Here is an 11,819-nt window from a genome sequence, read left to right as displayed (position 1 = left end):
AAGCATTTAAGATATTCATTGCTATCGGGATGTTAAGAGCATTCCATGGAATATAACAAAAAGTGTATCTCGAGCCGGTTTCTCAAACTTACCTACCCCACCTTTAATATTGGAAGTTTAAAATTGTGTTTTACTGTCATCCATCCTTTTTTTAAATGTATTAATAGTATTACTAGTATTACTGTTATATATTGTTGTATAGATTATGTAAATAAATAAAACAATTAAACACATTAACGTTATAAAACAATATATATGTAATTGCATTTTAATAACCTCTGTTTGTTCTGTAAAGTGGAGATCAAAGAAAGGTTATGGATAAGTTAATCATTATCTTTTTCTAGCATGTGGCGCCCCCTTGTGGTCTGTCTTTACAACAACCACTATTACATGCTGCTTAGTTATTATACGTGTCTTTTTAATGTAGGCTATAAATGGCATTTAAAATCTTCTCCAGACTCACCTCGTTAAACCTCCAAATTAAGGGTCCACAGACTGCCTTCAGGGCGTTAAGCTCCGGCTGCAGTTTATCGGTGGAACACGACCGACAGAACCGGCGCTTCACCGTCACTCAGGGCAGCGGGGCAGGTAAGCACATAGCCGAGCATGACGCTCCTCAGCCCGGGGAAATCCTGTAAGAGAGCCCGGTGTCTACTCGCGGCCTACTAGAACACATACATCTATGCGATTGATTAGTTCACCGTTAGATTAAACATGTATTTCTTTAAAGATAATGAGTTCAATTTTACATTTATATTGGCAGTTTCGTTTTTGTGAGACAATAACACCAAGCGAAACATAATCTAAAAATAAGGGAATTTACTGTAACTTTGTCAATGGTAAACGTTTCGCAGCCCATATGTACGATTTGTAATTGTTATGATGTGTTTATATCCACCTAACAGTTCGGCATATATATCATTAGCAAAGGTGACACATTTCAGCATAGTGTTGGCTAGTAAGTAACAGTAGAACCGCTGAAGCCGTCTAGAAGGGCACACTTAAAAGTAGCTATTTGCGGAGGGAGTTTTATGGAAGACAATTTACGCCAATGTGATTAAAAGCAGGGTTGCCAACTCTCACGCATCTGGCGTGTGACACACGCTTTCACTCTCAATCTCACGCTCTCACGCTGCCCAAACTATTCTCACGCCAAAAACAAGAATACCGAAGACTAGAAACGGTTTTGAAAACTTTTGTCACGTAGTGATCATCTTCTAAATAAAACATCTTTGATAATGTCTTCTGGCCAATCAGAATCACGATAACGGCGTGGTGTTGTTGCAGGAAGTCCCGACGGAGAATACTTTTGCGGTAGTACATCTCTATACATCGATACAACATTACGTGTTGATAGAAATCAACACGTAATGAAATAAGACCCCACGGTTTGATGATTGATAGGTGTGTGGGTTGTCTTTCATTTTGACACACAGAACAATGGGGGCTATCCACCCTTATCCACAATGTAAAGTAATTCACACAGCCTCTTCCCTCTTCTCTCTGTGAGGAGCAGCAGGTTCAGCTTTCAGAACAAAGTCACAAAAAACTAAAATTAATTAATTTGTTTAAATATGTTGTGTAGTAATAGATTTATTTATTTTTCTTCTCAAGAGAGTACCAGAATGTGTATTTTATGTTAGTATTTCCAAAAATCTCCTGGGGGAGAATCCCCCCAGACCCCCCTGCAGGGGTTGGGTCTTCAGCATGTCAACTCTTTCACCTGTGGGGAAATTGCAGGATTGGCTCCAGGTCGCCCTTTTATTTACTGCAAGACAAATGTGCCTTTTTATTTCATACAGTTCAATTTGGATTGAGACAGGGAAATGATCTAAACCTCACGCGTGGCGTTTCACTGTCGGGGGGAGCGTGTATGTAATTACATTGCAAATACTGACTTGAGCCCCACCACTGTATGGGTTAGCCCTACCATAGATTACCCAACAAAAATACTCTGGAGCCGCAACTGCCGACCCGTATTGCGCATGCGCAGATCTAAAATCCAGTAGAAATGATAAAAAAGTAAAAGTCTGCTGCTTATTGTTCTACTAGGCCAAAATAGAGTCAAAGAGTATATGAGAGTGAGAGTGTGTTAATTAATATATTTGGCAGTTTGGAGTAAGTCTGTAGATTTGTTTGTGTGTGTGCATTTTTATTTATCGTACGATAAGTCAATTAATTGCTTATCGCGACAGGCACACAATAAAACAGTGGAAACAAACATGTTTGACTTTCATTAGTGAATGAAACTGTGTGCCCTTTATAGTCTGTGTCCATTATTGTGTATTTGTATATATTGTATATATATCCTATATGCTAAGGTCCCGCTGCTGACACGATAGCAGTCATTTCGTGCGCATATGTGTAATTAAACCGAATTAAACCCATGATATCAAAATCTCACTCCAGCCAGGTACCCAAAGTTGGCAACCCTGTTAAAAGACGAGCCTGTACATCTTTATAATGACACTGAGACTAGTTTCCCCACAATAATAAAAACTGTGTTTTTAAATGATGACACATTTCTTCCCTAAATAATTACTTCACTATCTCAAAATAAAAATAAACTTCCCAAAAATAATCACGTGTCTCAAGAAAATGAATTAGTTGTTCGAAAATAATGAGACACTTTCACCAAATATTCATGGTAAGTCATTATTTTGACCACGTTTTTTCTTATTATGGCTTACATCATTTTTTTCATTCAAGTTTTCATACTATTTATTTTTTTCTGGCAAAAATGGTCATGGACGTCTATCAAATGGGTAAGCAAAAGGCTTTTTTTGGTCTCATAGAATTTCACTTTCACCTCATGTCCCTCACCCAATTAGAATTCAAGAAAATATGAGCTAAATCAATAAATACTTAAGTAATTAAAAGTAAACAGTTGGATTCACATGTTTAATTCTCTTTTTAAGGGTCCTTTTTCTGATCCGAGTCATTTTAATTAAACACTGAGTCTTTCTCCTCCTGTTTCCCCAGGCGGCCATGCAGAGTGTGCAGTGCTGCACTACAAATTCACCGGAGAGAAGGAAGTGGACTTAGTGTCAACGTATGTTCCAGAGACATTTAGGGGCCAAGGTGTTGCTGCATTGCTGTCACAGGTAACTTAAACTTCATGCAGGCATGTGCAGGGTCTAAAAAGCTGTATTTAGCATATGTAATACTTCTTTTACAGGCTGCCATGGACTTCCTGGTTGAAGAACACCTCAAGGCTCACATCTCCTGCTGGTATATAAAGAAATACATTGAGGATCACCCGATGAAAACTTATAAAGAACTTGTGATCCCTTGACTGCAGCCAGATTGTGAAGAACAGCCAGTGATGCTACCTCAAATGATCTTTAACCAAAATCAGTCAAAAATAATCTGAATAGATATTTCAAGTTGTAAATTGTTGTTCGACAACCTGAATTATGTAAATTGATTTTTCATACCAGAAAGCACTTTTTAATATTTTGTCATCTTTAATTAGTTAATTCATAGTTTCTCACTAAGTATTACTATTTATTAATTATTTAATATTTGGAAAAATAAATGCAAATGTTAACCAGGCATAATGTTTGATTTTTTTTATAATTTCTGCAAAAATAATTAACACTTTGTGTCTCTGATGCAGAATAATGGGTGCTGAATATCATTTAAAAAAATGCTTGTAATGTAGTTGTCACTCTTCAGTAAAATTCTGCTAAAATGTAGCAACAACTCTTAAAGAATATGCATTTGTTGATGATTAAACATGATTTTCTGAGTATTATGGTATCTGGTGGATTATTTGCTGGATAGGTTACTTTGTCAGTATTGATAGAGCCAATCAAAACAAGTATAGATATAAATAAATATCTATATATAGTTGTTATTAAGTACTCTGTATCACAAAATAATATAATACCCGAGGCCAAAAAACTAAACCAATGGAGAAATGTAAATAAGTACAGTTAATAATGTACTGTATTTGAGTAATACATTTAGATACTCTAAGTCTTTACATTTTTCATCTTCAATAATACCTATACTTTATTATCAAATTATACATAAATGCATTTCTGTAAAATACAAACAAACCTTGCATATTTCAAGTACGCTCAAAAGACAATATACTTTTATTCCAATAGATGTCAGTCTTACTCCTTTATACTCTTATTTAACTGTCAATGTTAGATTTATATCTGAAATTAAAATATCTGCATTGCATTGATATGAAGTGTGTGAAAGCAACAGATGTTTGTTGGAGACAAAGTAAGTTTTTTTTTTTAACATTAACAACTAAAGCATGGAATTTTATTTTAGAAAAAATACATACAGGCAAATTGTTCATAATATGCACCATCAAACACTTGATAAATAAGCCTTTTTGATATCAATAAGCCCTCACCTTTTTATATTTGTCCCTGCATGTGCACAAAATGTAAATTTGGCTCCAGAGGAGAGATCATTAATACATTAATGAGCGATCCTCGTCTGATCCTCTGCGCTCCATATGAGCCGCATGATGAATAACAGTCAGGCTTACAACACTCACAGGCTGCAGACAGAAGACTTACTTTCTGTTGACATAAAAACCCCTCTGCTCAGATGTGTTATAAGGATTTTATGGATTATTACACAATGATAAAAGGCCTGCTTGTGCAAAACAGCTGCTGCTGCATCCTCTGTAGTTGTTGTGTGTCTTTTTGGGACTTCATAATATGTGTGTCTTGGTAGTCGTTTTGCGTCTTGACGTGTGTAGTCTTTGTGGTCATTATTTGTTCTTAAGTGGTTATTTTGCATGTTGTTGGTTGCCTTGATTTTTGTTTGTGTCTTTTTGTTTTCATTTTGTTGTCATCTTGTTGTCATTTTGTGTCTGATAGTGGTTGTTTTGCTTGGCTTTATGGTGGTCTTTTTTGTAGGTCATGTAGTAATTTCTTTGTCTTTGTGGATTTATGTGGTGTTATTGATTTGTGTGTCTCTGTGGTTGTTTTGTGTGTATTATTTGGTTGTTTTGCATGTTTTTGTGGCTTTATTTTTGCATTTCTGTATGGTGTGCTGTGTGTGTAGTTGTTTTGTCTTTTTTGCTTGGCTTTATGGTGGTATTTCTTTGGGTCTTGTAGTAATTGTTTCTCTTCATGGTTGTGTGTTTTGTTGTTTTGTGTGTCTTTGTGGTTATAGTTTGTGTCTTATTTGGTTGTTTCGCATCTTTTGATTGACCAACAAGAAATGGTAACCATCCAGTAATCCATCAATGATGTATAGTGCAATATGTTCTCACTCAGAACCACTGTCCAGCCTTTTGAGTACGTGACTAAGTCTTGTCCCAGAGGACAACACATGAGCAACATTTCCATGCATCTTGACTTAAAAAAAGGCCAAAAGCAGAATATCTTTGAAGTTAAAACATAAATAATCCATGCCGCAGCAGCAGGCTGCACATCCTGCAGCTTGTTACAGATTAGTGTGAAGGCTATGAAATTGCAGCCCTCTTCCCTTCCTCCCACAAATAGAATCGCATGGAAAGATTTGATGAAATGCATGTTGCATCAAAGCCGACCATGTAACATTATTCACATAAAAAAAGAATCTGGGCTGTGGCCTCACAGGACACACATTTGATGTGTGTCAACAAAACAAAAAACACTCCTGTATTAGAAATGTTAATCCAGGAAACAAGAGTCAATCTGGAACATCAGCGCTGAAAAGTGTTCCAGTGGGACACGGGGGCAGGGACTCTTTAACAGTACACCTCTCCTTGGTGTTCTGTTCCATCGTCCATCTGCACCATGTACGTAGTTCCTGTGGAGGGTTTGTGGCCGTTGACCGGCAGTTCCAGCTTTGCCTCGGCTTCAGCGGGTACGGCCGTCAGGTACATGTCCCACATCTGCTCGGGGAGCTGCTGCTCCAGCATCTTCTGCTGGATCAGCAGGCTCTTCTCGATGTTCCGCCGCTTGTATTTGAACTCTACGATGGTCTTTGTGTATCTATTGAGGGCCGTCACTGCAGAGCCCATGCAAGTGCCGAAGGAGCCCCACGCTAAACTGCAGAGAGGTTTGGAAACAGACAGGGTACATTTACAGGGAGGTGTTTTTACTGTGCATTTTTATCAAGAAAAGTGACAGAGAACTTGGATTTCTTCTTTTTGTTAAAAAGGATTTTAAAGAATCAACTGTATATATATATATATATATATATATATTTATGCTGATTTCTTAAGGAAAATATTTTTCATTTCAGTTTTCAGTCAAAATAAGGAAAGTTCTTACACATAAGACCAGCTGTAGTCCCAGGTCTTTGGCCTCCAGTCTTCTGGCCCCATCGCCACAGCCAGCTGGAAAATGGTGGTAAACATCATGTGGGCCACCATCCCACAAAGGCCTGAGAACATGTGGAAACCAGAGATAGTAATATTAAAATATATTAATAAAAAGTAATTTGTGCATTAACAAGGATTCTCATTTTAAAAAGCACAAAGTGACACATACTGCTCGAATCTACTGCTGCCAAGCAAACGAGACACCAGCAGTGTAATAAACAATTAGTTCAATTGTATTACAGCATCTCCAAAAGTTGTGGAAGACGTATTGATTATCTTTACTTTGGTAAAAGAGAGAACAAGGGGATAGAAAGTCAGAGACAACGTCCGGCTAAGATTGTTTTGACTAAGATTGATGAGTCATCAAAATGACTGATCTGTAGATAAAGAGGCTTACTGCAGGCGCCCTGTGCAGGATCAATGTGGGAAGAGAATGATGGCCGCAATGTGGACACTTTCTCTGTGTCCTGCTGGTATCAATATGATCTGTTACTCTTGGACCAGGCAGGACATCAGATTGGTCTCCAGCTTCCTTGCTCTCCAGTATCAGCGTATTGAATTTCCATCCATTTCCAAGTTCATATTAGTATTTAGTGCCTCTACTGTTACTGCCTGTGCTGCAGCACCTCTTTTCACCCTCTGTCTGAAACCAGAGCTGAGTCTGCTCTGATTGGTTATTGGATTTTAGCCTTTGCAGACCATTTACATGCACAAAAACCTATATAACACACTACAGGAAAGTGGAAACCCAAAAGCATAACAGGGCCCCTTTGAAATATTAACAAGTAACTAAGTCATTAAAGGAGTAGAAGTCAAATGTTTCTTGAAGTTAAAACACTGAAGTAATTCACAAGTACCTAAAATTGACCTTTGATGATAATGATTCTGGGGATTTAAATTGACATTTTATTATTTCCTGTATTTTTTTTATTGTTTAAATTAGTTTCGACTGCATATTGCATTGTCAGAGGATCCTGGGATTTAAGATGTTCTAGGCCAACAACCACGCTGTAGCTGCCTTTGAAAATAAATCCTCTGAATCCTGAACTTTGAACCTTAAGAAACAAATATTTACAGAGAGTATAAATACACTGCGTGAATGTGAATGTGGTGGAGGTGGCGCTCTCTCATGCAGCAGCCTGCTTCTCTACAGCTGCTTTTCTTGGGATTAACTGGTAACAGCAGGGGGGGGGATGGGTGTCCGGGGAGGGGGGGTGGAGGGAGCTCCTCTGGGCAGGTCTTGGCACAGCCCAAAACCGCAGATCCAATCCGATTAGTCCACAAACCAGCAAATCCTCCGAGGTAGAGAGTGCACGCGCTGCAGTGAGCCGCTGCACACTGACCTGCTGCCCTGCTCCTTTTTTCTTTTACAATACATGTATCTGCTGCTACTCTCAACACCCATACTTCAACACTCACTCTGTGTGTGTGTGTGTGTGTGTGTGTGTGTGTGTGTGTGTGTGTGTGTGTGTGTGTTTGATGCCGCTTAAACTTCAGTTGTTGTTTTTTTAAACCTATTGTTTGTTCATTTTTGTACGACTTTTGTGTAAATAAACATAAATATGATTTCAAGAAACTAAATATATGCAGGATTTTCCTCATTTATTACAAACTGCGCTTTTCCTGTCGAAACATAATGTGCAAAGATTTAATTTAACTCCGTTTAAGATCAGCCGATTCCTGTAGCCACCTGAACGGAGTTATTAGATACATGAAAAATAATTGAGGACAAATGCCCCCTTTACACATCCCCCCAAAAACCACAAACGTACCAAACAAACAGAAACAGAAACAGAAGGCACTTTAATCGGTACTGTTCTTAAACTCAATTTAGTATTAGCAAACCCAAGGGTCACAAAAGAGATTGATCAATATATAATCTTTTTTCTTCTAACATATTGACTATTTTCTTGCAATATTAGGACTGTTTCTAGAAATGTTACAACTTTTTTTGGAAACATAATTCTAGAAATATAATTTTCTCTGGAAATGTGACTTTTTATGGGAAAGTTTTTTTCTGAAAATAATACAATTGTGTATGCAGTTTAGCAAAAATGTAACCTTTTCTGTAAAAATAATTTGGCTTGTGAAACTTTTTTTATTTTTTTATTATTACACTTTGTCCTGTAAATTAATAAATATATATTACTGGAAATCTCAGCTTTTGCACTTCCTAAACCTGCTTTCTGCGGGAAAATTATCATTTATTATTTATATTATTAAATCAATCCTCAGAAACCAGATGGTCAAAAAACTAAATGATCTTAGATTAGCAATTGTTGGACCCTATGTTTTTGGAAGGATATTGCACTAACAGTTACATCCTAAAAAGTATGTAAAGACCGATTTTTCTTTTCATAATAAAACAATTCCTGACACATTGGATTTGTATTTGTTTTTTAATACTGCTTCACTGTATGTCCAAATACTTAAAAAAAACATTCCTATCAGCCTCAGCAGTACTGTGTTTAATGGTAATTAGCGAATTGGTGAACATGCTGAACATCATGTTGGCATTAGCACTGTGAGCATGTTAGGGACTCTTGTTGGTTTTTGTTGTTGTTTTGTGTAAGTCTTTAAAAATATCAAAAAATGGAAGGGTCAGTGTTACCTGACAGGGCGGTGCACAGGGCAGCGAAGGCACTGAGCTTCAGCTTGTTCATGATGCTGAAGCAGGGGCACTGCTCCAGGGTCATCAGAGCCCCCCCGGCGAAGAGCAGCGTGAGATACAGACTCTCGGCCACGATACACAACCACAGCACTCCTGGAAACAACGGAAACATGGGATTAGGCTGTGCTGTGTCCTCAGAATAATACCCTATCCTCAGGAATAATCCCACTTGTCTGCTCCTTTTAGGTCTTGAGATCTGAATCTGAGCAGATTCATAAACAAGGGCAGCGGCTGGTGCTATGTATATTACATGTATTTATTAAGCTGCTTTGTTGGTTCTAACAAGCTTGTAAAGGTGGGAAAACTCGGTAAATGTGTACGGTTTTGTTCTGTTATTTATTTTTTCTTAATGAAATGCAGAATCTTGGATCCTTTAATTAAATAAAAGTATAAATAGTCTTAAAACACTGTAAGTAAACGGTAAACTAAAGTAAAGGCATACAAGTGAAAATACAGAATTGAAAATGTTACCTAAGTATAAGTTCCAGTGTCAGCAAAATGTCCCTTTAAAAAAAATGTTTTCATTATTACTAGCAGCAATGCTCGTGTTGTTTTTGCCTTTGGATAAAGCTGAGGTCTTACTTGATACACTAACCGGACCTACATGGCATGGCAGTACATCTTTGCAATTTATGATTACATCAATTGTGTGCAATTACAGCAATTTGCCCACTTGTATGCATGCACATACTTCATATACTCCTTGACTCTTATAGTGAGTTTACACCGGACGCCAAGCACATTTTTGCTTTGTCATGCTTGTGCAAGTTTGACCACAGCAACATTTGTATTTACTTGCTTCACTCAAGGTAGACCCACCTGAGAGGAGGCAGGGCTAATCTCCATTTTCATATAGATACTAACTAGCTATCGCCAAAATAAACACTGCTGCTGCTTTGTTGTGGAAGTCCCTGATATGTAGGGAAACCAAATGTGTCAAGTCTTGGTTCATAACACCATCCGAGACACAAACAGTGATTTAACCAAGCTGTATGCAGGATTCAAATTATGTGGGAGCCAATGGGAGCTGAGCTCCCATAAGGAGGGGTCTGAGCTCCCACGGACGCAGTGAAATCATACATCTGTGGGGGTCGCTAATACATTACCAACAACCATTATTTTAATCACAAATAATGCATGTGTCAATGTAATGAGTATTATTTACGTTAACGAGGTAAATAGGCTAAAGAAAAAGACGTTTTCCAAAAGAACTACGCATCTCTTGAATGACAATATGCCTGCACTGCACCTCCAAGGTGTGCAATACATTATTGAGCAATCTATGCCTGTGAGCGTGCTGCGCGAGCCGAGATGATGTGTGTGTGCGTAGTTGAACCTTTTCATATTTAAGTTTGTAGCAAGTGTGTGTGTGTGTGTGTGTGTGTGTGTGTGTGTGTGTGTGTGTGTGTGTGTGTGTGTGTGTGTGTGTGTGTGTGTGTGTGTGTGTGTGTGTGTGTGTGTGTGTGTGTGTGTGTGTGTGTGTGTGTGTGTGTGTGTGTGTGTGTGTGTGTGTGTGTTAGTTAGTTTTAAAGACCCCCATGGAGCTCAGTTTATAACTCGAACCCTGGCTGTATGTATCTAGCAAGTCACAACCCAGCTGAATCTATCTTGTTGGCTAGAGTGATATGAACCAAACATTGACATGCAGGGATTTAATTGCACACAAGGATTCTGAAATGACTACAAAATTATAGCGGTTTGTTAAAAGTCAGAATTATTGTTGTTACATTGTAACTCAAGCTCAACTTCATACATCATATTACCTCTCTCATGTTCTGGTGCAATTTCTGAGAAGTCTCTGCAGTCAAACCCTGTTATCAAAAGAAAAAAAAGACAGTAGGATTTATTGTTGTTGCAGGATAAAATGACACTTCTAACAACTTACCTCTGACATTCCCTTGAAGAGAACATTTTATTGGGTAGGCTACTAATGAAAAAGTTATTCAAGGCTTTTTATTAGCAATACATTTCCCCTGAAGGCTAACGGTAACTGTGAATACAGTTAACTTCAACATATGGAGGATTTTGAAACTGACAATGTTTTTCACATTGCACAGGTTGTGCAAAGATGTTTAAAAATGTCCAAGGACTGTGCAAACGCTTACAGTACAAAGTAATAAAGTGAATGCACTGTACAGCTATATAAGCAAATGTGCCTTAATTTAAATCATATAGACAAATAAAGTTATATTGCTGTTAATAAAACACGTTCAGCGTAATCACTAATGAATAGGTAGGATTTGCATTAACTTTCTCGACATTTATACCTGTAATGTAGATTGACAAAATATTTAGATTTTTACTTCCTGCTGCATCACTTCCTGGTTTTGCACACCTAGCTGCAGCTGAAGGAGGTTTTAAAGTCAGACTAACCATTCATGTCGGCGGCCTGCTCACAGGAGAAAAATATTCCCGTGTGGAACTTCCTCATGAGGAACTTCTCCTCTCCGGTCTCGAAGATGTACTGCACCAGGCGGCTGTCGTTGATGTTGGTGCTGTTGAATCGGATGCAGAACCACTGCTTGGCTTTTGCGGGGCCGGTGCAGAAGGGTTTGGCCACCTTCCGGGTCCCCTCGCACCAGTAGCTGGTGGTCACCGCAGACAATGCAAAAGCAAACGCGACAAAGTTGAGGGTGATCGCCAGAGAAGCCCGCCGCCCTCGCTCTAGCCTCATGGTCCAGGCCAGAGGAGATGACATAAAAAAAGGCAACTAATCCTGGCTTTCGAAATGCAGCCACCGTGTTTTGCCTCCCAGCAGATGCATCAAATCTTCATAATCCTGTTGGGGCTTCTTGGGTGAGAACGCTTTACATCCCACCGCCGGCGCTAATGATGTGCCACCAACTTGATGAAAGGATTCAT

At 38.5% G+C, this 11,819-nt stretch overlaps 2 protein-coding genes across 2 annotated transcripts; one reads left to right on the top strand and one right to left on the bottom strand.

Moving 5' to 3' along the window:
- Window positions 1–389: 389 nt before the first annotated feature.
- LOC117493113 (protein NATD1-like) lies at window positions 390–3,754 on the top strand. The gene is made up of 3 exons (XM_034143533.1): window positions 390–588; window positions 2,983–3,104; window positions 3,179–3,754. Exons 1-3 carry the CDS (start codon window positions 435–437, stop codon window positions 3,293–3,295), a joined length of 393 nt encoding a protein of 130 aa, XP_033999424.1. The 5' UTR covers window positions 390–434; the 3' UTR covers window positions 3,296–3,754.
- Window positions 3,755–5,707: 1,953 nt separating this feature from the next.
- LOC117493481 (germ cell-specific gene 1-like protein) lies at window positions 5,708–11,631 on the bottom strand. The gene is made up of 5 exons (XM_034144047.1): window positions 11,331–11,631; window positions 10,721–10,768; window positions 8,898–9,050; window positions 6,237–6,348; window positions 5,708–6,011 (listed from the first exon to the last, which is right to left on the bottom strand). The coding sequence occupies exons 1-5, from the start codon at window positions 11,629–11,631 to the stop codon at window positions 5,708–5,710; spliced, it is 918 nt and encodes a 305-aa protein (XP_033999938.1).
- Between the last annotated feature and the right edge of the window lie 188 nt (window positions 11,632–11,819).

The sequence above is a fragment of the Trematomus bernacchii genome, unplaced genomic scaffold (assembly GCF_902827165.1).
Source record: "Trematomus bernacchii unplaced genomic scaffold, fTreBer1.1, whole genome shotgun sequence".
Taxonomy (NCBI): Eukaryota; Metazoa; Chordata; class Actinopteri; order Perciformes; family Nototheniidae; genus Trematomus; species Trematomus bernacchii.
Note: the sequence above shows the minus strand (reverse complement) of the source record. Positions and strands in the feature narration are given on the sequence as shown.

What these genes read in the sequence shown, in the direction of transcription:
- LOC117493481 (XM_034144047.1), bottom strand. Translation starts at nt 11,631, where the DNA reads ATGAGGCTAGAGCGAGGGCGGCGGGCTTCTCTGGCGATCACCCTCAAC. An exon ending in GCAGGCCGCCGACATGAATG is followed by an intron (nt 10,769 to 11,330) that starts GTTAGTCTGACT and finishes TTTTGATAACAG; the next exon opens with GGTTTGACTGCAGAGACTTC. An exon ending in GACTACAGCTGGTCTTATGT is followed by an intron (nt 6,012 to 6,236) that starts GTAAGAACTTTC and finishes ACCTCTCTGCAG; the next exon opens with TTTAGCGTGGGGCTCCTTCG.
- LOC117493113 (XM_034143533.1), top strand. Translation starts at nt 435, where the DNA reads ATGGCATTTAAAATCTTCTCCAGACTCACCTCGTTAAACCTCCAAATT. An exon ending in CACTCAGGGCAGCGGGGCAG is followed by an intron (nt 589 to 2,982) that starts GTAAGCACATAG and finishes CTGTTTCCCCAG; the next exon opens with GCGGCCATGCAGAGTGTGCA. An exon ending in TTGCTGCATTGCTGTCACAG is followed by an intron (nt 3,105 to 3,178) that starts GTAACTTAAACT and finishes CTTCTTTTACAG; the next exon opens with GCTGCCATGGACTTCCTGGT.